This window comes from Neofelis nebulosa, chromosome X, assembly GCF_028018385.1.
Source record: "Neofelis nebulosa isolate mNeoNeb1 chromosome X, mNeoNeb1.pri, whole genome shotgun sequence".
NCBI lineage: Eukaryota > Metazoa > Chordata > Mammalia > Carnivora > Felidae > Neofelis > Neofelis nebulosa.
Genome location: NC_080800.1, coordinates 47,640,869 through 47,665,367, shown reverse-complemented (window position 1 = coordinate 47,665,367; position 24,499 = coordinate 47,640,869). Strand labels below are relative to the sequence as shown.

The window sequence follows — 24,499 nt, the reverse complement described above, 5'->3', positions numbered from 1 at the left end:
GTTTGAGCCCTGCGTCAGGCTCTGTGTTGACAGCTCAGAGCCTGGAGCCTGCTTCGGATTCTGCGTCTCCCTCTCTGCCCCTCCCCCGCTTGCACTCTGTCTCTGTCTGCCTCTCAAAAATAAATAAATGTAATAAAAAAAATTTTTAATGGCAGTGTCTGGTTGAGTTCCAGTCAGCAATGTGTGATCTGGGCTTTTGGATTTAAAATAGGTTTGACACAGCTAGAGGACAGTAGCCAAGGCTGAACTGATGAAAGATGTTTTTGCTTCTGTTTATGCCTCTCAGAGTTTCTGCTTTTCAACAACTGTCTCAGAATGTCTGTCTCCCAGCTTCCCTGTCTCTTATTTTTCTTTTAATTTAAATTCAAGTTAGTTAACATACAGTATAGTCTTGGCTTCAGGAGTAGATCCCAGTGATTCACCTCTTACATATGACACCCAGTGCTTATCCCAACAAGTGCCCTCCTTAATGCCCATCACCCATTTAACCCATCCCTCCCCCACCTCCCCTACAAGCAGCTCTCAGTTTTTTCTCTGTATTTAAGAGTCTCTTATGGTTTTCCTCTCTCTGTGTTTTTATCCTATTTTTCCTTCCCTTCCCCTATGTTCATCTGTTGGGTTTCTCAAATTCCATATATGAGTGAAATCATATGACATGTCTTTCTCTGACTGACTTATTTCGCTTAGCATAATACCCTCTAGTTAGTTCCATCCATGTTGTAGCAAATGGCGAGATTTCATTTTTTTTCATCACCGAGTAGAATTCCATTGTATATATATATACACATCATATCTTCTTTATCCATTCATCAGTTGATGGACATTTGGACTCCTTCCATGACTTGGCTATTATTGATAGTGCTGCTATAAACATTGGGGTGCATGGGCTCCTTTGAATCAGCACTTTTGTATCCTTTGGATAAATACTGAATAGTGCAGTTCTTGGGTCATAGGGTGGTTCTATATTTAATTTTTTGAGGAACCTCCATACTGTTTTCCAGAGTGGTTGCACCATTTTGCATTCCCATCAACAGGGCAAAAGTGTTCCCCTTTCTCTGTATCCTCACCAACACCTATTGTTTCTTGAATTGTTAATTTCAGCCATTCTGACAGGTGTGATTTTGTGGTTTTGATTTGTATTCCCCTGATGATGAATGATGCTGAGTGTAGAGAGACAGGGCCTAAAGGTGCGGTGATGAGAGAATTACAAAGCAGGGGGCTAAGACTCTCCAGGAGCCAAAGAATCGCTCACTTGGCTCAAGCCTCTTTTATTTTTGCAAATTGTATGTGCAAGCACATACAACATAGTATTTGGCATCTTGACAGGTCATGCACCTGCAGTGTATTGCATACTGGGTCATGAGTACATCTGGCACCAGACAAAACATTCTTATCCCTAGGCCTGGTGCCTGTATGATGTCCTTCTGGAGAGAACGTGCAGTCCCGGTGGCTTTCCATCCTGGGAATGAAACTGCTTTCAGTTCCTTGCTGCTCTGTCCCTTTCCTTCAGGACATTCTTATGGTGCCTCTGGCTTCTTGTTCTCCAACAGTTGAGCATCTTTTCATGTGTCTGTAAGTTATCTGGATGTCTTTGTAGAAGTGTCTATTCATGTCTTCTGCCCATTTCTTTACCAGATTATTTGTTGGTAGGGTGTTGAATTTGGTAAGTTCTTTATAGATTTTGGATATTAACCCTTTATCAGATATGTCATTTAAAAATATCTTCTCTCATTCTGTCAGTTGCCTTTAGTTTTGTTGATTGTTTCCTTTGCTGTGCAGAAGCTTTTTATCTTGATGAGGTCCCAGTAGTTCATTTTGCTTTTATTTCCCTTGCCTCTGGAGACATGTCTAATAAGAAGTTGCTGTGGCCAAGGTCGAAGAGATTTCTGCCTGTTTTCTCCTGTAAGATTTTGATGGTTTCCTGTCTCACATTTGGGTCTTTCAACCACTTTGAATTTGTTTTTGTGTATGGTGTAAGAAAGTGGTCCAGTTTCATTCTTCTGCATTTCGCTGTCCAGTTTTCCCAGCATCATTTGCCAAAGAGACTGTCTTTTTTCCATTAGATATTCTTTCCTGCTTTGTTGAAGATTAGTTGGCCATATATCTGTGGGTCCATTTATGGATTCTCTGTTCTATTCCATTAATCTTTGTGTCTGTTTTTTTGTGCCAATACCATACTGTCTTGATGATTACAGCTTTGTAATCTTAAAGTCCAGAATTGGGATGCCTCCAGCTTTGGTTTTCTTTTTTCAACATTACTTCGGCTATTTGGGATCTCTTATGGTTCCATACAAATTTTAGGATTGTTTGTTCTAGCTCTGTGAAGAATGCTGGTGTTATTTTGATAGGGATTGCATTGAATGTGTAGATCGCTTTGGGTAGTATCAACATTTTAACAATATTTGTTCTTCCGATCCATGAGCATGGAATGTTTTTCCATTTCATTGTGTCTTCTTCGATTTCTTTCATAAGTTTTCTATAGTTTTCAGCATACATATCTTTTACCTCTTTGGTTAGGTTTATTTTTAGGTATCTTATGGGTTCTGGTGCAGTTGTAAATGGGATTGATTCCTTGATATCTCTTTCTAATGCTTCATTATTATTGTATACAAATACACTCGATTTCTGTACATTGATTTTTATATCCTGCGACTTTGCTGAATTCGTGTATCAGTTCTAGCAGTTTTTTGGTGGAGTCTTTCAGGTTTTCCATGTAGAGTATCATGTCATCTACGAAAAGTGAGTTTGACTTCCCTCTCTTAGTGGCTCTTTACATCCATATCTTTGTGATCCAATCTGGCATCTCTGTTCTTCTCAGTCTCTTAACATATTTCTCTCTGGTGGTTCTCAGAATCTACATCTTTGCATATCCATGTTTATGTCTCAGAACTTTGTTCTCTGTCCCTTTGTCTGTGTCTGTACTGTAATTATCTTTCCCGAACTGAACTGTGTCCTTCTGGAAGGCATGAACCTTTTAATATTCCTTTGGGTATCCCCAGTGACCCGCACAGAGCCTGGCATATGAGAAACTCTCATATGTGTATGCTTGAATGAAGGCTTTTTCTGAGTAAGCAATACTCTCAATCTCCTGTCCGCCTACTCCCCGCGGAGCTGGCCGCCTGCTCAAAGACTAGCTAGGGAGTAAGTAGTGCGGCAGGTGTGATGGTATTGTGCTGCTGCTATTGGGTTCTTTATCTAGGTGGAAAAACTCCGGAGGCACCTGGCCTTGGCTTCGCGCTGTGCGCAGGGACAAAAACAGCCGACACCACGCCCCGGAGTCTTGCGCATTGGCCCGTCCCTTCGCCGGCCCCGCCCCATCCCTCCGCCTCGGCCAATCAGGGTCTGCCTCATGGCCAGGCTCGTGGAGAGGCCAGGGCAAGATGGCTGCGGCATGTCGGACTGTGAAGGTAGTGGTGCGTTCGCTCCTGCTGGCTGTCCCGCTGCGCCAGCTGGGACCGCGCGGTCGTGGAACTAGGGGGTAGAGATTGGTGCTGGGAGAAAGGGTCACCCTTATCTAGGCCTGGTAATGCGGCAGTTGGGCTTGGGAGGTGAAGGTCAACTCTCCGCTGCATGTGTGTGGGCTGTCTGGGGATGAGACACCACCAAAAGGTCCCATCAGTAAGGAGAGGAAACACACCTGGGTTACACCGCAGGCGTGACCAGGAGTCTCCCTTGCAGGAGTGGGGGTGGTCTGCACAGCATAGCCATTTGACCATATCCTTCACAGGGCCTAGTTGCTCTAATAACCGGAGGAGCCTCTGGTCTGGGTCTGGCCACGGCGGAGCGACTGGTGGGGCAAGGGGCCGCTGCTGTGCTTCTGGACCTGCCTAACTCCGATGGGGAGGTCCAAGCCAAGAAGTTAGGGAAGAGTTGCGTCTTTGCCCCAGCTGACGTAAGTGTGTACATGAGGTCACTGAAATAGGCCTGGGAACTGGTGGGGTCCCCTTCCATAAGGGTGCTATCGATGTGGACAGTGGACCCATCTCCTTGCCCCTTTTGGCCTAAGCTCTCTGTCAAGCACTGTGGGAGCATTTGCAATAAGGAATGTACAAAGCCCGGATCCACGGCAGTGGGGATGGAGATTGGACATATCAGAATCTCCTGGAGTTGGTATGTACAGTTTGAAAATGCGTATTGTGCTCTGTAGTTTTATATTTACAAAGTTGAAAAACTTTTAGTGAAACTACAGAAAGTGAAGCTAGTTATCTTCATATCACTAATTCTCAAAGCTGCTCTGATCCACAGAAATCTCCAGGGGTATGTGAATTTATCAAAAGAGGGTATAGATTTGAAAAATGTTTTGAACACTGCTCTATACTACCTAACATTTTCACCTTTGTCCCACTCTTGAGTTTTCTTTTGGCCTCTCCCTTGATTACAGAATCCTGTTGTCACTCAAAGACTGGACCTGCTCCCTCCTCCTCCAGGTTTAGTGGTGAGTGTGTGTGCTGGGAGATGTTTACTTTTCTCCACTTCTCCCTTTGAAGGTGACCTCAGAGAAGGACGTGCAAGCAGCCCTGACTCTAGCAAGAGAAAAGTTTGGCCGTGTGGATGTGGCAGTCAACTGTGCAGGCATTGCAGTGGCTATGAAGACATACAACTTAAAGAAGAATCAGGCCCATACTTTGGAGGACTTCCAGCGAGTTCTTAATGTAAGGCCTTGGAGGTTCTCCAGGGGTACAAGTAAGAGATATTTGACTGTGGGTGCCCCCACAGCTTTTAGGGGACAAAAGGTCCTACACCATGTTTCTACTGGTCTTCCAGGTGAATCTCATGGGCACCTTCAATGTGATCCGCCTGGTGGCTGGTGAGATGGGCCAGAATGAACCAGATCAGGGAGGCCAACGCGGGGTCATCATCAACACTGCCAGCGTGGCTGCCTTTGAGGGCCAGGTGTGTGGGCAGGGACAAGGCTTGTGTGTCCTTGGTGACTTGTTAGGGCTCTTCCACCTATGACCTCTACTCCTTCTCCAGGTTGGACAAGCTGCATACTCTGCTTCCAAGGGGGGCATAGTGGGCATGACACTGCCCATTGCTCGGGATCTGGCTCCCATGGGCATCCGAGTGATGACCATTGCTCCAGGTAGATATATTCCCTCCCTGCCACACCTGGGATTGGGTAGGATTCATGGGCAGTTGAGAGGGGAAAGTGTCTACCAGCTAAGCAGCAATAGTCTTCCATTTCTGGGCATGATAAGTACATAGTTGGGGCTAAGGTGAGGAGGGAATGAGTAAATATGAAAGGAAGGGCAAAGGCGCCTGGGTGCTCAGTTGGTTAAGCATTCGACTTTTGATTTTGGCTCAGGTTGGTGAGATCGAGCCCCGCATTAGACTCTGTGCTGACAGCACAGAACCTGCTTAGGATTCTCTCTCTCTCTCTTCTTCTCTCTTTCCCCCTCCCCAACTTGAGCATGTGCTCTCTGTCTCTCTCTCAAATAAATAAACATTGAAAAAAAAAGGAAGGGTAGGACTCTGACTCTGACTGTCTTGTCTAGGCCTATTTGGTACCCCACTGCTGACCAGCCTCCCAGAAAAAGTGCGCAACTTCTTGGGCAGCCAGGTGCCCTTCCCCAGCCGCCTGGGTGAGCCTGCTGAGTATGCTCATCTGGTACAAGCCATCATTGAAAACCCATTCATCAACGGAGAGGTCATCCGGCTAGATGGGGCCATCCGCATGCAGCCTTGAAAGGAGAGAGCACAGAAAACACCTGTTCTTCTGCCCCTCCTTCCCCTGGAGTACTGTACTGCAGCTTGAGAGGGGGTCCAGTAGCCATCTTGTAACTGCCCAGCAGTCACACTCTGTGCCTAATAAAGCCTCTGTTTCTCACAGGGAGTGGGTAACGCTGTGTGCTGGGTAAACTGGCATGGGGAAGAAGGGTGAATTAGTGACAGGGTCAGATCCTCCAAGCCCAGGGGTGGGTGGGAAAGGCAGTACCTCATACCTTTTGTGTCCTGTTACAACACATGGCCTTGATTTTAGTGAATAACTTTATTAACTAGGGTCAAAGGTAGGGATATTGGGGGGATGGATTGGTGGAGGAGGCCTTCAGCATTTTCATCTCTGACTCCAAGCTTTTGTGAGCTTGATGAGGGAGAAGAGATGACCATCCTGAGCTCAGCGGCTGCTGGTATTGAACTGCAGGTGATATTGGGCTGTAGGTTGATTGGTGTAGATTATCGAATTCAGATAATTCTGCCTGTGAAGGAAGTGCAGAGGCCTCAGCTGATGAGCTTCCCTCTCTCCCTGACCCTTCCCATCCCTCCTTTGGCATTCATGTTGCCACCCCCTAGAACTCACTGAGCTTTTTGCTCCGTAGCCAGCTGCTGATTGAAGGAGCCCAGCCCCCTTTGAAATACAGCACAGAGTTCCCTCTCTTGCTCTTCTAGCTGCAGTGCTGCCTGGGCCAAGCTCAAGGTCTGACTTTCCCTTTTGGCATCCAGTGCTCGTTCAGCCCGGCGCTGTGCCTCCTTTTCATGGTGTTGCACCTTTTGGGCTTTCTTGATGGCAGCACACTGCTCTGGAGTCATGCCCTTCCAACAGTGGGGTGGGACCCGGTGGGGAGCCACAGGGTTTTGGGTAGTCTGGGGGTTCTCAGTCAGTAGGTTACTCGTGACCTGTTTCTGGATCTCCTTGAGGTTAGCCTGCTGTTCATGGCGTTGCTCATGGCGCTGCCGCCGAGCCATCTCAGCTGCCTGGTGGGGCCCCAAAATATGAGCATTTGGGTACCCAACATCGGGGAACCCTCAGTCACAGGGGAGGGGAAGACATGACCCTACTCTCCTCTATCTCTGGGAGAAAAGGAACAGATACTGCCTGACCTTTGACCTAATATGGGCGGGGGGGGGGGGGGCGGCGGCGGTGGGATGACAGGGAACTTCCGTGTTCTCTGGAAACCTTTAGACTGAGAGGCTGGGGAAGGGAGGGTGGTGTTCCATTTTCAGGTCATCCTGAGTCTGGATGTGGGGAAGAGCATCTTCTGCCCTAAGAGGGCCCTTAGGTGAAAGGGGACATCCTCAGCTAGATGAGAGGGCTGGTGTTGATTCAAGAAAGTTTATGTGGGCAAAGATACGGCTAAGGTTCTCCAGGACTTTGTTCAAGGGGTTTGGGAGAGCCCAGTACACTGAATGGCTCAGGCCGTACCTGGGCTTTGTTGGCGTTGGCCATGGCAGTCATCATGGCCACGCGACAGGACTCCTCCAGCTTGGCCAGCTGGGCGGCCCGTGTATCCATGGCTAGGCGCAGCTGGTCATCGAGCAGATCTACACAGATAAATATGGCCAGGGCACTATACTGGTCTGCCCCATTGCTGGTTCACTCATTCAGCTATTTGTTCAACAAGCTCGGTGGATATGTGTATATGTATGTTTGGGAGGGGAATGTCCTAATTGTAGGGATGTGGAGGAGTTACTCTTTGGGGCTAGGGATAGTCAAAATAGCAGCAACGAAGGATTTCTCAAGTGCCTACTTGAAAGATACAGGGAGATGGATCAAACATAGATCATCATACCGCATTTTGATAAGGGCAATGATAGAAATGTATACAGGGCATCATGAGAGCTTTGGGTGGTGGGTGAGAGGAAGGCTTCCAGGAGGAGGTGATCTTTGAAATGTGCATTGCATATAGAAAGAGCAAAGGACATTCCAGGCCGTGTTTTAGTCCAGTCACACCAGCCTCATTGCTGTTTCTAGAACATGCCAGGCACTACTGCCCCAGGGATTTGCAATAGATGTTACTCTTGGCTCATGTTCTGCTGCTCACCCCAGGTCTTTGCTCAAATATTGCCACCTCAGTGAGGCCTTCCCTGTCTCTCCTACCTAAAATTGCAACCTTCCTGTCCCCAACATTTATCCCCCTTCCCCGATTTATTCTCCCTACCATTTGCCACCATTCAATATACTCTACATTTAACTTATTTTGTTTATTGCCTATCTCTCTCCTCACTAGGAAGTAACCTTTGTGAGGGCAGAGATTTTGTCTGTTTTATTCACTACCATGCCCAGCACCTAGATCAGAGCCTGGCACATAGTAGGTGCTCAATAAATATTTGTCAAATGAATGAAGGAAACCAAGAAAAAGTATGTTCTCTATCTTAAACTTAAACACACAAATAGTGTGCTCTTGCTGGAGCATAAAATGCAAGTGGCTAGAGAGCTTTGCAGGGGCCAGACTAAGAGCCAAAAACTTGCCCTGAAGGTAGTGGGGAACATGGAAGGATTTTAAGCAAGGGGTTGGGGCGGGGGACACAGTTAGCTGTGTATTTTAGAAAGCTCCTTCCAGGCTGGTATAGAATATAGTCAGGCTGGTGGGAGACAATAGAGGTAGAGAAGCCATCTTGGAGGGCTCAAGCCAGGCCAAATATATAGGAGGCTACATTAGCAGTACACGATTGATTGCATGAGAGAGTAAGGGAGGGGAAAGATTTGGATGCTTCCCAGGGTCCTGGCTTGGATGACTGGACATATGGTGTGGCCACCACTGGAAATAAAAGAGAATGAAGAGCAGACTAGGGAATTCTGTTTAGGAAGCTAAGTTGAAGGTGGTCAACAGGCATCTGCAGATCTGATTCTGCAGGTAGAGAGTCCACAGCACAGAGGTGGTGACATGGTAGCTCAAACCAGAATGAGGGCCGAGGGCACCTGAGGTAAGTATGCAGGGTAGGGAAAGTAGTGTGCCAGAGACCAAGCCTCAACAAGGAAGGAGTAAAGGAAGAGGAGCTCACAAAAGGCAGATACTGAAGAAATGGTCAGAGACCTAAGAGCAGAATGTACTATTACAGAAGCCAAGGAAAAGAGCCTCAAGAAGCATGTGATTAGAATCAAGTGTAGCAAGAAAGGTCCAAAGAGGAAAGACTAAACAGAACCTCTTGTACTTAATAACACAAACACATTGGGGATTTAGCAAGAGCAGGGTCAGTGCATTTGTGTGGGGGAGAAAGGAGATCTTGGGGTTGAGGTGTGACTGGAAAGGAAGAAAAAACAGCAAGCAGAAGCAGATTTTTCAAAAAGTACGGCTGTAAAGAACAACAGCTAGCTCACAACATCTAGAGGAATCACAGGGTGGAGGGAGGCTTTTTTAAGATGGGTTAGACATAAGCATGTTTACAGCAGGCACAGGAGGGACCAGTGAAAGGGGAAATGTTGAAAACACAGTGCAGGGGATATCTGAGAGACCACAGCCTGGGGGCAGGTAGAGGGAGGCACTGGGATAATGGGGTCCAGAACATAGGCTTAAGGCTTGGCTTTGAAGAGGCACAGGGACACAGACTTCAGATGCTGGAGGATGGCAAGGGTGGAGTGGGGAGGATGGATAGAGGTACATGGTTTCATTTCACTCTTCACAACAACCCAGAGAGGAAAGGATCAGCACCATTTTTCAGGTGAGGACACTAAGGTCCAGAGGTGAAGCAAAATGCCCAAGGTTGCACAGCAAGTAGTCGGTCAGGATTTGAATCCAAGTCTCTCAAGGAATCAGCCCATGCTCCTTCCATTACACTGTGTGGACTCTCCCTTGGTATTCTGCTGTCCCTGTTGCCTAGCTCTGCCTTCTCATACACTTGCCTGCTGCCACAGGGTAGCTGGGCCCCATGGCACCACTGCAGCACTCTGACAAAAATCACCAAATACTCCCAATTTCCAAATACAGTAGACAGGTTTCTGTTCCTATCTGAACTTCTCCAGGGCCTTTGACATTATTGATGACTCCCTCTCTGAAACTCCTCCCTTGACCTCTGAGTCCCTACTTCTCATGGCAACTGAGAGAAGGCAAGCATGGTGTCATGGTCAAGACATGGTTGGGCTCTGGAGCCAGCTTGCCCAAGTTTACTTCCTGCGTCCATCACCATTAGCTGTATGACTTTGGGCAAGTTATTTAACATCTCTGTTCTTCAGTTTCCTCCACTGAAAATGGGGATAATACTAGGACTTGCCTCGTGGACTGGTCGTCAGGATTACCTGAGTTAATATATGGTAGCAAACTTAGAGTGGTATACAGTAAGTGCTCAATACAGGTTAGCTCTTTTTATTATTTGATGTATCTTTTACCCTACCTCCCTGATCCCTTTGTTATGGGCTCCTTCATTCACTCAAGATACATTTACTGAGCATCTACCATGTACCAGGTAGTGTAGTGTGTAAGTCACTGGGGTTGTAGTGGTTAATAAGACAGCTCTGACCTTTGTCCTCACAGAGTGTACCATTTGCTCACCCTTTCCCAGGCCCCATTCAGGCTTAGCATCCTGCTCATCTGCACAGCTTTCCCCACCTTGGACCTCCAGATCTCTCCCTGCACCCCAGGCTGGCTGGCTATATGCCACCTCAGAATCATATAGCTACATGGCTGCCTGTTGGCCACCTCCTCTTGGCTGCAAAGCATTCTAGCTAATCTCCTTGCCTCTAGTCTTTCCCTCTAACCTAGTCTCCACAATGGCTGGCAAAATTTTACGGCTAAAATACAAATCACGTGACTCCAATGCACAAAACCCTCCCATGGCTCCTACCTCACTCAGTAAAAGCCAAAGTCCCCACCATGCCCCATAAGGCCCTCTGGATCTGGACCCTTCCATCTCTCTGAACTTGTTTTCTATCACATTTCCCCTCAATGGGTCTACTTCAGCTACTCTGGCCCCACTGCCATTCTTCAAACATTCCAGACACCCTCTCTCCTGCCTCGGGGCCTTTGTACTATTTCTTCTACCTGGACAGCTCTTCCCTCAGATGTTTGCATTTCTCACTTCCTCATCTTCAGATCTGTATTCAAACATTACCTCAGTGAGGTTTTCCTTACTTAAAATTGCAACTGTGCACCCCTCTCCCAAAGTCCTCATATCCCCCTTTTGTGCTTTATTTTTCTCCCTAGCAACTATCTTAACCACATTATAGAGTTGACCCTTGAACAACGCAGGGCTTAGGTGCACCAATGCCCCCCACAGTCAAAAATCCACATATAACTTTTGACTCCCCCAAAACTTAACTACTAATAGCCTACTGCTGCTGTTGACCTTACCAATAACATAACGTTGATGAACACATGTTTTGTATGTTATATGTTATATATTGTATCCCTACAATAAAGCTGGAGAGCTCCGGCTGCCTACCTGAATACTTCTTATCAACCCTGACTTGTTGTCGCTCCTTCAGCTGCTTCTCCAGGCTTTGCCTGAACTGCTCCTGCTGCATTTTCAGGCATGTGGCCTTCTCCAGGTCCTCCCTTGCAAAGTACTGCAGGCTGGATGGACCATAGCAGGATTCGCTGTCCCTGAGATAGGCTGGATACTCCATCCACTGTCGGCTAGGATCCCAAAAGTCAATTTCCTGCTTGTTCTTGACCTGCTGCTTTTGCTCTCGAAATTCCTGGACTTTCTTGGCCAGCCGACGTGTCCGTTCTGCCTCTTCCTTCTCTAGCATCTGGGCTACCATATCATACTGCTTCTGGTAAGTAGCTGGGAGTGGTGGGAAGGAACATGGAAAAGCCCCAAGGCAGAGACAGAGCCTGCTCAGCATGGCCTCTGCTCCCAAGGCCCATCGGGTTTGTCACACCACACCCCAGGCCTCAGGCCCCACCCCAAGGCAGTACGGCCCTACCTCAGCCCACTCAAGCCCTTATACTAGCCTTCTTGGCTTGCCCTTTGCCTTGAGTTTTTACCATAAGCTGCCTCCTTGCTCTGCTCTGTTGCCTCTCGAAGCTTTCGCTCTTCCACCTGGCTGTCGAGGGCTTTGGCATCCACCTGATCCCAAGAAAAGAGGTAGATCAGGGTAGGGGAACAGCAGCGGGCCTTGGATGCTCTAACACAAACTGCTGAGAATTTACCTGCTTCAGAATCCTCCAATAGACTCCCAATACCTACTGGATAATATTCTATTATCTGAGCATGGCTTGTAAGCCCCTCAGTGGTCTAGCTTCTGCCTCCTTCTCCAGCCTTATCTCAGTACCTTTTTCACCCACCCCACCCTCAAGATCTCTGTGCTTATGTTTCCCTGTACATCTTAGGTTGTTCTGAACAAATAGCCTTTGCTCCAGCCGCTCCCTCCACTTGGAACTCTTTCTTCCTCTTTTTACCCAAACTCCTATTCATCCTTCAAGATCAGCCCAGGCTTCACCTTCCTAATTCCTTAGGCATTCCTTACTACCATAGAATCTAGGACCCATTGTCCACATTATATTGAAGTTTGCCTCTCTTGATGATCTCCTCCACCAGACTGTGAGCCCATTTGGGGTGGAGATCGGGCCTTAGTCAGTTTTGTACCCTTCTGCCCAACCCAGCGCTTGGCACGGAGCAGACCCTGAGGAAAAGCTTGCCAACTGGATCTCAATCACACCACACATCTCTCAGCCAACTACTTACTTATGTCAGGCACTATACCTCTGGTTTCCAGAGCCATCACCATATGTTAATATTCACTTTCACACTTCCTTTATTTAGCTTCATTTTACCAAGGAGCCTGGAGCTCAGAGAAGATAGGCGACTCATTTAAAGCCATGCATCTAGTAAACAGCAGACCTGGCCTTGAGCATAGGTATAAGGTCTTTTCCAGAATACCATGCTGCATCCCCCCATCTATCCACCTACTTAGCAATTTATTTTTTCTTAAACTGTCAATATTTTCTCTTTATTTTGATTATAATTCATTTAGAACATTTCAAGATAGTACAAAAGGGAATATAGTTTAGTGAAGAGTAAGTCCCTCCCATCTCTCTCAGCCCAGTTAACAGTTTCTTACGTGGCCTTCCAGACAGCATTTAGGCATATACAATACCAAATATTCTTTAGACTTCTTTTGGCTCCATGTTGCCTGTCTCTCCAGAACCAGGCCACTCAGCCCAGAGCTGACTGGAGGAGAGTCAGCTGTCACTGGCTCCTCTTCCCCCAGTCTCTTCCCCTGTACCCCCAGCCCTCTTCCTTCCCACACCTGGGAGGGGATGCCTTCTCTCCATTCTCCTTCCTTTCCAACCCGAGGGCCTGCTCAAATCAAGGAGGGCTGTAACAGACACTGCTACGTTCCGCTCCGGCTGCAGGAGTGATGTTACTCCTGGTCCCAAGAAAGTCCCCATTTCCCACTCACCCCCATGACCCGGGTCCGCACATTGACGAATCGGCTCTGTCGCTGTTTTTCTTGATTTTTTCTAGCCTCAATGGCTGCCACCTCCTTCGGATCTGGCAGGTTTATCTTATTCATCTGGAGCAAGGGTGGGGTGGAATGGCTAATCAGTGCTAACCATCGCCCTTGACTACACCCCTACCCCCCATTCCTTTCTCCCTACAGTGTCTGACCACTTATTGATTCCTACTGATTTTACCTACTGGTATACTTCATATATGTGTCCTACATCTCTGTTGTCACCACCCTAACTCATGCCTCACAATTGGGTGCCAGACAATATTCCCAGGAGCCTCAGTGGTCTCCCTTGCTCCAGTGTTACCCTCTCTACTTCTCTGTCTCCGCTAGTTACCAGAGCGACCTTTCTGAAAGCAAATATGACCATTGCACCTCAGCTTAAATCCTTTAAAAGCCAAGGGAAACCAAAGCAAAAATGAACTATTGGGACCTCATCAAATTAAAAAGCTTCTGCACAGCAAAGGAAACAATCAGCAAAACGAAAAGGCAACCAAAAGAATGGGAGAAGATATTTGCAAACTACATATCAGATAAAGGGTTAGTATCCAAAATTTATAGAGAACTTACCAAACTCAACATCCAAAACACAAATAATCCAATGAAGAAATGGGCAAAAGACATGAATAGACACTTCTCCAAAGAAGACATCCAGATAGCTAACCGACACATGAAAAAATGCTCAACATCACTCATCATCTGGGAAATACAAATCAAAATCACACTGAGATACCACCTCATGGCCGTCAGACAGGGTAACATTAACTCAGGCAACAACAGATGTTGGTGAGGATGCACTGCTGGTGGGAATGCAAACTGGTGCAGCCACTCTGGAAAACAATATGGAGGTTCCTCAAAAAATTAAAAATAGAACTACCCTACGACCCAGCAATTGCACTACTAGGTATTTATCTAAGGGATGCAGGTATGCTGTTTTGAAGGGACACATGCACCCCAATGTTTATAGCAGCACTATCAACAATATCCAAAGTATGGAAAGAGCTCAAATGTCCATCGATGGATGAATGAATAAAGGAGATGTGGTATACATATACAATGGAGTATTACTCAGCAATCAGAAAGAATGAAATATTGCCATTTGCAACTACATGGATGGAGCTAGAGGGTATTATACTAAGTGAAATTAGTCAGAGAAAGACAAATATCATATGACTTCACTCATATGAGGACTTTAAGATACAAAACATGAACATAAGGGAAGGGAAGCAAAAATAACATAAAAACAGGGAGGGGGACAAAACATAAGAGACTCTTAAATATAGAGAACATAGGGTTGCTGGAGGGGTTGTGGGAGGGGGAATGGGCTAAATGGGTAAGGGGCTTAAGGAATCTACTCTTGAAATCTTTGTTGTACCATGTGCCAACTAACTTGGATGTAAATTATAAAAAATAAATGATAGAAAGTAAAAAAAAACCCAAAAACCTTTAAAAGCAATAGAGTGCCTGGCTGACTCAGTCAGTGGAACATGTGAATCTTGATCTCAGGGTTGTAAGTTCAAGCCTCATGTTGGGTGTAGAGATCACTCAAAAATAAAAGATCTTAAAAAACAACAACTTTAAAAGCAGCTTTAAAGCAAATGGCTCCCCAGTGTTTACAAGATAAAATGTAACCCTCTTCGCCAGATTTATAAGTCTTCATGATCTGACCCCTGCTCACCTTTCCAATTCTCAAACTCATTTACAAGTCTCCTCTATTTGTATTATGCTCTATTCAGTTTTCCCTATTTCAGTAAATGGCACCACTTTTTCCTCTTTATTTGCTACTTATTCTCTAGTCAAGTGACAGGCTAGAAGGCTTAAATTCACCTGTGTTCTTTCATATTTTGGGAAGCTCACTTTTGGCATTGTGAGCTGGCCAAAACCACAGCCAAATACACTTTTGCAAACATGAATCTGATCATGTCTCTCACCTGCTTACAATCCAATGGCTTCCCACTGCACTTAGCATCAGATCCAAATGCCTAACCACGAGTTTCAAGATCCGGCTCCTGCACACCTCTCCAATTCATCCCACGTCACAGCCTCCCTCACTTACAGTCTTCCAGGCACACTGGCCTCCTATCAAGTCCTCCAACGCAACAACCATTCCCACCTCAAGGCCTTTGTACATGGTGTTTCTTTGTTTAGAATACCATTCCTCAACTCCTCCTAGAGCTAGTTCTGGTCTTTTTTTTTTTTTTTTAAACATTTTGTGGTTGAAACATTTGACACATACAGGAGAATATATATATAACCCATTTACAAGTTAGGAGGCATGACAAAAGAGACCCATGAACCAACACCCCAACTTAAGAAATAGAACATGATTAGGGCACCTGGGTAGCTCAGTCGGTTAAGTGTCCAACTTCAGCCTAGGTCATGATCTCGCCGTTCCCAAGTTCGAGCCCCGCATTGGGCTCTGTGCTGATAGCTCAGAGCCTGGAGCCAGTTTCAGATCCTGTGTCTCCCTCTCTCTGCCCCTTCCCCACTCACACTCTGTCTCTCTCAAAAATAAACATTAAAAAGTTAAAAAAAAAAAAGAAATAGAACATGATCAATACTATTGAAGTATCTTATGTCTCTTCTCCCTCATCCTTGCCCTAAGAGGTAACTACTGTGCAAATGTTGACATTCACTTACTAATGGGCATTAATATACTGTGTGTGTATACGACTCCCTGGACAATATTTTGAAATATTCTCATTTAAGAACTTTATAACGTATCAGGCAGTGTGCATTCTTCATCTTCCTGTGTTCACTCACGTTCATTCTATCATTTGACAAATCTTTGGGGAGTGCCTACTGTCAAGACACTCCTGTAAGCATTTGGGAGACATCAAGGAACAAAACTGACAAGAATCTGAGTCTTTGTGGAGGTTGCTTTTGGGGGGGCACAGACAATCAACAGCACATTAAATAGTTTGTAAGATGATAAGTCCTCTGGGAAAAAATATAGAGCAGAATAAAGGGAACTGGAAGTGCCAAGGAAATGGGGAGTGTTACAATTTTAAATGTTGAAGCCAGGGGAGGCATAATTGAACAGGTAATATTTGAGCAAATACTTGAAGGTGAGGGAGTCACCTATGCTGATATCTAGGAGAAGAGCACTTAGGCAGAGGGAACAAGTGCAAAGCCCTTAAGGAGGATGCAAAAGGCACACATTCAGGGGAACAGCAGGGAGGCAAGTGGGTGGAGGAGACGTAGGTAGGAAATGCTATTAGATAATGTGGGGTGTGTGCAGAGCCTGTAGGACTTTGCAGAACATTGTTAAACGCTGTGGCTTTTACTCTTAGAGAAATGGGCAGCCATTGGAGGATTTTGAGCAGTGGGAATGATGTGTTCAGCCTCTGCTTTTTAAAGGTTCACTTCTGGATGTTGTGTGAACACACTAAGGGGACCAGAGGCAAGGCTAGAAGCAGGGAGGCCAGACAGAAGGCTATTGCAGCCATCCAGGCAAAAGATGATGGTGAATCACATCAGGTCAGGAGCAGCAAGGATAGTGAGAAGTGGTCAGATTCTGAATATATGCATGTATTTTAAAAGTGTTTTTATTTATTTTTGAGAGAGAGAAAGAGAAGGAATATGAGTGGGGGAAGGGCAGAGACAGAGGGGGACAGAGGACCCAAGTGGACTCTGTGCTGACAGCAGCAAGCCCAATGTGGGGCTTGAACTCACAAGCTGTGAGATCATGACCTGAGTCGAAGTCAGATGTTCAACTGACTGAGCCACCCAGGCACCCCAGATTCTAGATAGATTTTGAAGGCAGAGCCAACAGGACTTCTGATAGATTAGATGTGCAGTATGAGAGCAGTATCAAGAATGATTTCAAGGATTTGAGCTAAGGCAATCAGAGGGATAGAGTTATCAACTGAATAGTCTGTGTGGGAGAACAGTGGAATGGGGAGGAGGATCAAGAGATCATGTTTGGAAGTGTTGAGTTTGAGAAGTCTATTAGATATCCATTGATAGTGTACAGATGGTATGGTGGATTTCATTATTGTTCTAAAAGATCTGGTGCTTCTCCCTACAGAAGGCTTATACATCTCATTGCCCTCAAGGTTAGCCATGTGATTGGCTTTGCCCTTTGCAATGGGAGAATTGGCGTGTGTTATTTCCAAATAGAACTAAGAGCTATTATGTGATTGCCACATTTTCCTCTTCAGTCTCTGCTAGGAGTCTGGCAATGTCCCGGGTAAGAGCTGCTCCTTCAGCATTGGTCCTGGAATGATGACACAGAGCAGAGATGTAGCCAACTCAAATCAGACAAGATGCATGAGTGAGAAATCCTTGTTATTTTAAGCTGCTGAGATTTTGGGGTTGTTTGTAACCTCAGCAAAAGTTAGCATATCCTAATACAAAGGAATTTCATGTTTATTTACTTTTAAGAGAGAGAGAGAGTGAACAGGGAGGGGCATAGAGAGGGGGACAGAGAATCCAAAGTGGGCTTTATGCTGAGAGTAGAGAGCACAATGTGGGGCTTGAACTCACGAACGCACGAACTGGGAGATCATGACCTGAGCTGAGCCACCCAGGCACCCCAGGAATTTAAAGCTATGAGGCTATAAGAGATCTTACTCTAGGGCAGTAAGTTTAGATGCCCCAGGGGAGATGGGGAGTGGAGGAGTCAGCACTTGAGGCTGAGGAGGAGTGTCTGGTGAGGTGGGAGGAAAACTAGAAGTGTGGTATCTGAGAAGACTTCAGGAAAGAGTGAGCAACTGATGTTATGTTAAGATGAAGACTGAGAACTGACAGGTTTAATAACACGAGGATTGTTGATGACCTTAACAAAAACATTTTTGGTGGGGTTGTGGGAATGAAGACCTGACTGAAGTGAGTTTAGGAGAGACTAGGACTCTGCAGCACAAACAACCCAGTTTATTTATTTTTAATTGCAAAAGAAAAAAAAGGAGGAGGAATCTGTAGATTAAAAGAAACCTATATACAGGTGGAAAAATTTCTCTAGCATATACCTCAGAGTGCAAGGGCTGATCATAGGGCATAAATGTATTTAACTTTACAAGTTGTTTTCCAAGGAGACTGTACCAATTTACGCTTTCACTATAGTGTATAAAAACTCTAGTCACCCCACATCCTCAGGAATACTTGGTATTGCAGACTTTTTAATTTTTGCCAATTTGTTAACATAAAATTATAATTATCAATTTTTATTGATATTATCATTATTGCTAACGAGGTTGCACATCTTTTCATGTATTTTGGCCATTTTTGAATACTCCTCTGTGAAGTGCTCACTTTTGTTCATTTAAAAAAAAATCAAGTTGCTTGTCCTTTTCTTATTAATTTTAGGAGTTATGTATTCTACACACTAATCATTTATTAGCCTAAATGTGACAAACACCTCCAATCTGTGGCTTGTTTTTTCACTTTATTATTTTTTATTATTTTATTTTTTTCATTTTAGAGAGAGAGAGAGAGCACAAGCAGGAGGGAGGGGCAGAGGGAGAGAGAGAGAGACAGAGAATCTTAAGCAGGCTCCACACTCAGTGCAGATCCCAACGTGGTGGGCTCAAACCCACACCCCTGGGATCATGATCTGAGCTAAAATCAAAAGTTGGATGTTCAACTGATTGAGCCACCCAGGCGCCCCAGATTTTTTAAAATAATATTTATTTTTAGGGGCAGCTGGATGGCTTAGTTGGTTAAGTGTCTGACTTTGGCTCAGGTCATGATCTCACAGTTTGTGAATTAGAGCCCCATGTCAGGCTCTGTGCAGACAGCTCAGGACAGCCTGGAGCCTGCTTTGGATTCTGTGTCCTCCTCTCTCTCTGCCCTCCCCTGCTCACGCTCTCTCTCAAAAATAAATAAACATTAAAAAACTAATAATATTTATTTTTTAAAAAGCTCTATGCCCAATGTGTGGCCTGAACTCATGACCCAGAGATCAAGAGTCACATGCTCTGCTAACAGAGTCAGCCAGGTTGCTCCCTCACTTTACTATTATTTTATGGTAACAATTGATACGTACAAAGGAATCTGGTTAACATACATGTAAGTTATGAAGCACAACAACAAAATGAATACCTGTGGATCCCCTGCAGAAGCCAGAAAATAAAACATAATCAATACCCCAGAAGCTTTCTGTGTGCACTTACCCATTTTTTCATTTTCTTTATGTTGTAATTTGGATGAATTTAAATGTAGTCCAATTCACAAATCTTTTCCTTTAAACTTAGAAGTTTTCATCATTCAAGAAATCCTCTGAGGTCATAAAGATATCCTGTTATATGTTCTAAAATGTCTAGAATTTTGCCTTTCTCATTTAAGTTTTTAATCCATTTGGAATTGCACTTTATATATGGTGTGAGAGGTAGGGATCCAATTAGATTTTTTTCCAAGTTCCATCTCATCTTTTTAAAATGGAACATTAGTTCCTGTCAATTATATGAGATTGCTGTCCTTTGGTCATTCTGTCCCCTCAGCCTGATTGTGATTGTTTCTCCCAGTTGAATTCATTTACGATTACTCTACTAGATTCCATAAACCAAGCTTTCTCACTTTCCTGGACTTGTCCTAGAACTTTTAGACTCTTCCCAGCCTCCAGACATCATTTTTAAAATGGTTTCAGGAATGGCTATGGCAACAACCAGACCTTTTCCATGTCTAAGCCTAAGCACCAACCCCAGCCTATTCATTCCATCTGTCACCACAATGTAAGGTCATTAAACGGGAAGATTTGGTAGATATTTTAAGCTTCTTGGACTGCTAAGGCCATGACCTTGTTTTTTTTTGTTTGTTTGTTTTGTTTTTTGAGAGAGAGAGTGTGTGAGTGGGGGAGGGAGAGAGAGAGAGGGAGAGAGAGAGAATCCCAAGTAGGCTCCACATGCCAGGCTCGATCCCACCAATCGTGAGATCATGACTCCAGCCAAAATCAAAAGTCACACGCTTAACCCACTGAGCCACTTCGTTGTCCCAGCCATGATCTTGTAATGAGCAAGTATAAGGTGATAGGGGGATGAAAGTATGAAGAAGGATAGAAAATATGGGGAACGGAGGGGGAGGGAGAAAGGGAAAGGGGAAGAAAGGCAACCTATTACTAATAGGAATGGAGGACAGAGAGCAAGAGAAGGAAAAGGAGGAAAGCGAGGGAGGGGGCAGAGGAGGATGGAGAGGAGGAAATGGGATGGGGATGAAGCATGAAGAGAGATAGATAAAATGGGGGGAAAGGAAGAGAATAGAGATGGAGAGCACTGGCTCAGGAACCCTGACTCCAGGGAGTTCACATAAAATACTTTTCTTAGCAAGGAGTGTCAATTTTGAAGCTCCCAGGTTGGATCTGTGTTCAAGTAGCCAATAAGTGGCTCGGGTCCAAGACTATTCTTGGGTTACAGCATCAGTCTCTGAATTCTGCTTGGAAGAACAGGTGGGAGGCGGGAGACAGAGGCAGTACCTGTGGCCGTAGCTTTCCTTAGCCCATAGCCTGCCGCTCCAGAGTACCCTCGTCTCCCTTCACACTCCCTCCCCCTCCCATCCCAACCCATTCCTACCCTTATTCCTAGTGGAACTTCCAACTCTACTTCACCATCAGCATGGTCTGAGTTCACCTAACACCGAATCATCCCACTGGCCCCTCCTTCCCATACAGCCCTCGCTCCTCGAGGTCCTTCCAATTCCCGACCCTGTTCTTGTTTGAGCCTTCCAGCCGGCCAGGCTAAAGCCACTGCCAAGCTCCCACCTTCCTCTTGCCCTGGAGGGCATAACCCTGCTGTGACTTCTGGTCTCAGTAAGCTTGGGCTCTGGTCCTGCCTGCTTCCTCGGATCCTAAAAGCCGCAGAGTCCTGCGTAACCGCCTCCTCTGCGGTTTGGTAGGCTGTGTCAGTGGTTGGCGTTGCCACGCCACAAGAAAGGGGGGCGGGACCCAAACGTCCGTGGTAAGCTCGCGCCCTGGCAACGGATCAACAAAACTTCCACACCACGCCCCTGGTTCCGCTTGCACCGGAAGCCGGAAATCCCGTTAGGCCTGGACTTATTCTCGCGAGGTTTGTCTTCCGCCCGGCCTGCACTGCGGTGTTTCCCGCGCGGGCTACCCCAGTTCCCGGGCGTACGGCGCGGCCTTTTGTACAGCTGCCGGCGCCGCCGCTGTCATGGGTTTCCTGAAACTGATTGAGATCGAGAACTTTAAGTCGTACAAGGGTCGGCAGATTATCGGACCGTTTCAGAGGTTCACCGCCATCATTGGACCCAATGGCTCTGGTGAGATAAACCTGGCTGCGGCCCTCCGCACGTCCCAGCCTGGACCCCCTATCCGGCAGCAGAGTAGTCCAACCCAGCCCGTGTGACCTGAAATGTCGGGAACCCTCACAGGTTCCTCTCCCTCCTGAGCGGGCTCAACTCGAACCCGCTTTGCCCGCTCGAGTGCTCTAACTCAAACCTCTTCCCCAGGTGTCACTTGCCCGCTCTCTGTGCGGCCCCCTCCCCGGAGCAAGTGGTACGGGCCGATCTGTACGTTACCCCGCCCACTGCCCCCTCCCGCCAAAAGTGGCGCGCCCGGAGCCGACTGCCAGCGGCGGGACGTGCAGTCCTCCGCCGGACCTGCTGCTTCCGGCTACTTCCCCTTGCCTTGTTTGAACCCTCCGGAGGGTGTGGGACCGCTGGTAGCCCTCCCTTGGCCCCCGGTCTCCAGCGGTACACTTCTGCCTCAGCCCAGCGCCCCCTCCCGCTTCGCTCTGGTATGCTCCAATTCGTCCTTTTTTTTACTCTCCTCTGGAGGCGGCAGTTTTGAATTTCTGATCCCGCGCTCGCCTCTCCAGCTGGAGTGCTTGGGGTCTCCACCCTCCACCCCCATCTCAGAGATGGGGGTGCCTCGGAATCCCCCCTTTAATTTACCACTGAAGCCGTTAAAAGAACTCTTCCGCTCGCCAAATTTATTGAATGTTTACTGTTTTGTAAGGAGTTATTCGAGGTGCTGTGGAAACAGTGAAGAATAGAGTAAGCCTTACTCTCGGGACTTGCATTCCAGAGGGGAAAGACAATAATAAAGAAGGAGAAAATAAGACTATTCGGCTGTGATACATGCTATGCAGGAAATTAGGTTGATGGGATACAGTGACTTGGGTGGTGTCTTTGGAAAGAGTGGTCAGTAAATACTGTATTGTGTATTTGAAAGTTGCTGAGGGAATAGATCTTAAAAGTTCTCATCACAAGAAAAAAAATCGTTTATGTGAGGTGATGGATGTTAACTAACTAAACTTATTGTGGTAATCATTTCTCGATATAGACAGCTATGGAATCATGTTGTACACCTGAAACTAACACAATGCTATATGTCAGTTATATCTCAACAAAACTGGGGAGTGGCAAAGAGTGGCTAGGTAACACCTTTATTTCATATCTTAACTCCTCATTTCTAAATGATACACCATGGATTCCTTCCATCTACCCCCATAGGCAGTCTGTTTGGAATCCCACTGTGTTCCTCCACCCCAGAGATGTTCTAGCTAAATCATTTCCTAGTATGAGGGGCTTTCCCTGCAGACGTAGCTCAAATTTGTGACCTTCCCTGGGGTTTTGCTTGTGTTTGGTGCTCTTTGTAGAGCAGGGTTTCTCAACAGTGGCATTGTTGACATTTCTAGCAAGATAATTCTTTGCTGTGAGGTAGGTCCTGTGCATTGTAGGATGTTTAGCAGCATCCTTGCCTTTTTCCCACTAGATGATAGCACCCCTACCCTCCAGATGTGACAACCAAAAATGTTTCCAGATATTGTCTGTGTCCCCCTGAGAGGTGGGGCAGATCACTCCCTGCCTTCCCCATCCTCACTTGAGGACCACTGGCTTAGAGGACTAATGCTTGGGGTTTCACTCCAGTTTCTTAGGATTTTGGAGTGGTGGCCCCTGTGGAAAGAGCCAGGATGCACCTCTTGGCATTCACTCCCCTCAGCGTGGGTAGATTTGTATACCCAGCTGTTCCCAAAAGACCCCCTTGGTCTGGACCCTGTCCCCTCCCCCAATTCTTCAATACCCACCTCCACAACCCATTCCTTGGCAGAGAAGAAGAGTGAATTGCGTTTCTTCTGTGGCACACAGTAGACACTTGGCACATGTTAATGTTTACTTCTGTCTTGTATTTATGGTATATGTTTTTGTGTTTTCATTACTGGTTTATGAGTGCCCCAAAGAAGACATTCCTTAAAACGTTTTATCAGTGTTCAGCTCATAATGCATGTTATAAAAATGTTTACAATATCGAATGATTGCTAATAGGGAAGGCTTTGATTGTGAGACGTTCTAACCATCTCTGGAGAGCATGGGAGAAGCCTAAAGGTTGGAAGTGGGTGCCTAAAAGTCTGACTCCTGGTCAGCATGGTGTGCTAGTCCTGCTCTGATAAGGGAGACAGAGCTGAGTTCAGACCTGTGTTAAGATAGGAGTGCCATTTGTTGACAACCAGTGTGTGTCAGGTACTTTATTTATTGGGACCTTTTACATTTAAATTCTCAAAATGACCCTATCAGGGAGGCACCATTATCTTTGTTTCATAGGTGGAAGAGTGAGGCACAAACAGTTGTGATCACTTGCACACTAATTGATTCTCAGAGCCAGGGTCAGAAATTGTGCCTGTCATACTTCAAAGCCTTGTGCTCCTGCCACTCCCAACAGAGAACTGTGTGCTAAGCATTATTTTAGAGGCTTTACCTATCAGTTGTGGTTTTTTAGATTTTCGAAGTGAGGGAATGGAAGGTCAGCTAAGAATTGGTGAAACTAAGAACCTGGTCTGTTGGACTAGAACCCGAGCTCTTAATCACGGTGTTGTACTGCTTTGGAAGGAACTGGGCTGTTATTTTTATACCTGAGTAGAAAGGTGTGGGAAATCAGGTCTTCCGTTCAAGGTCATATAACATGCTGGGGTATAATCCTGAGGTAGCATTTATAGAGATTAAAGTGTTCTCCCACCCCCCCACCCCCAGTCTAAGTTGAAAAAAAATTTTTTTCCTGAGTCTAAAATGAAGAAAGTAACAATTGTGACTCCACTATTGAAAAGATAACCACTCTTAATGTTAAAAAAATCTTAATTATTTGAATAGCTGATATATGCACACAGTATAAAATTTAAAAAATCCCAAAGGATAGACAGTAAAAAGATACCCTTCCCTGACCTGTTAACCTATTTTCCTTCTGGGAAGTGACCACTGGTTACACTCTTCACATTTTCATGTATTTTTTTTCTATGCCTTTGCCTCTCCCCAAGTTTTTATTATGAAAATATTCAAACCTACTTGTGTGTTTTGCTTAATCATTGGAAAGTAAGCTGTGGACTTCATGACATTTCACCTCTAGGGATTCAGCATTCGACTCCTAAAATCATCATTCTCTTGTGTCACCAGTAGACTGTGATCACACCTGGGAAAATTAATTTCCTTGTTGTCATCAGTTAT

At 45.8% G+C, this 24,499-nt stretch overlaps 3 protein-coding genes across 16 annotated transcripts in view; 2 read left to right on the top strand and 1 right to left on the bottom strand.

Annotated features, from left to right (window-relative positions):
• Positions 1–3,288: 3,288 nt before the first annotated feature.
• HSD17B10 (hydroxysteroid 17-beta dehydrogenase 10) lies at positions 3,289–5,829 on the top strand. Of its 2 annotated transcripts, XM_058714148.1 has the most exons (6): positions 3,289–3,407; positions 3,728–3,892; positions 4,488–4,652; positions 4,765–4,893; positions 4,975–5,083; positions 5,496–5,829. In XM_058714148.1, exons 1-6 carry the CDS (start codon positions 3,381–3,383, stop codon positions 5,684–5,686), a joined length of 786 nt encoding a protein of 261 aa, XP_058570131.1. In that variant the 5' UTR covers positions 3,289–3,380; the 3' UTR covers positions 5,687–5,829. The 2 variants fall into 2 exon arrangements, with proteins under 2 accessions (XP_058570131.1, XP_058570132.1); XM_058714149.1 differs by lacking the exon at positions 3,728–3,892 and having other exon boundaries at positions 3,366–3,407.
• Positions 5,830–5,970: 141 nt separating this feature from the next.
• RIBC1 (RIB43A domain with coiled-coils 1) lies at positions 5,971–20,903 on the bottom strand. Of its 5 annotated transcripts, XM_058714143.1 has the most exons (8): positions 20,805–20,891; positions 19,225–19,330; positions 13,061–13,174; positions 11,643–11,724; positions 11,095–11,439; positions 7,142–7,260; positions 6,299–6,693; positions 5,971–6,197 (listed from the first exon to the last, which is right to left on the bottom strand). In XM_058714143.1, the coding sequence occupies exons 2-8, from the start codon at positions 19,234–19,236 to the stop codon at positions 6,116–6,118; spliced, it is 1,149 nt and encodes a 382-aa protein (XP_058570126.1). In that variant the 5' UTR covers positions 19,237–19,330; positions 20,805–20,891; the 3' UTR covers positions 5,971–6,115. The 5 variants fall into 5 exon arrangements, with proteins under 5 accessions (XP_058570126.1, XP_058570127.1, XP_058570130.1 ...); XM_058714144.1 differs by lacking the exon at positions 19,225–19,330 and having other exon boundaries at positions 20,805–20,903; XM_058714147.1 differs by lacking the exon at positions 6,299–6,693.
• A 214-nt stretch (positions 20,904–21,117) lies between these two features.
• Positions 21,118–24,499, top strand: part of SMC1A (structural maintenance of chromosomes 1A) — a 46,873-nt gene continuing 43,491 nt past the window's right edge. For 6 of the 9 annotated variants that reach the window (XR_009257252.1, XM_058714141.1, XM_058714140.1 and 3 more), the window contains exon 1: positions 21,120–21,322. Coding sequence is in view for 5 of the 9 variants with exons in the window: in XM_058714141.1 (XP_058570124.1) it covers positions 21,214–21,322 (109 nt within the window). In the remaining 4 variants the exon portion in view is untranslated. Of the gene's footprint in view, positions 21,323–24,499 lie in introns of all 9 variants that reach the window. The other 3 variants (XR_009257255.1, XR_009257251.1, XR_009257254.1) reach the window with 3 other exon arrangements.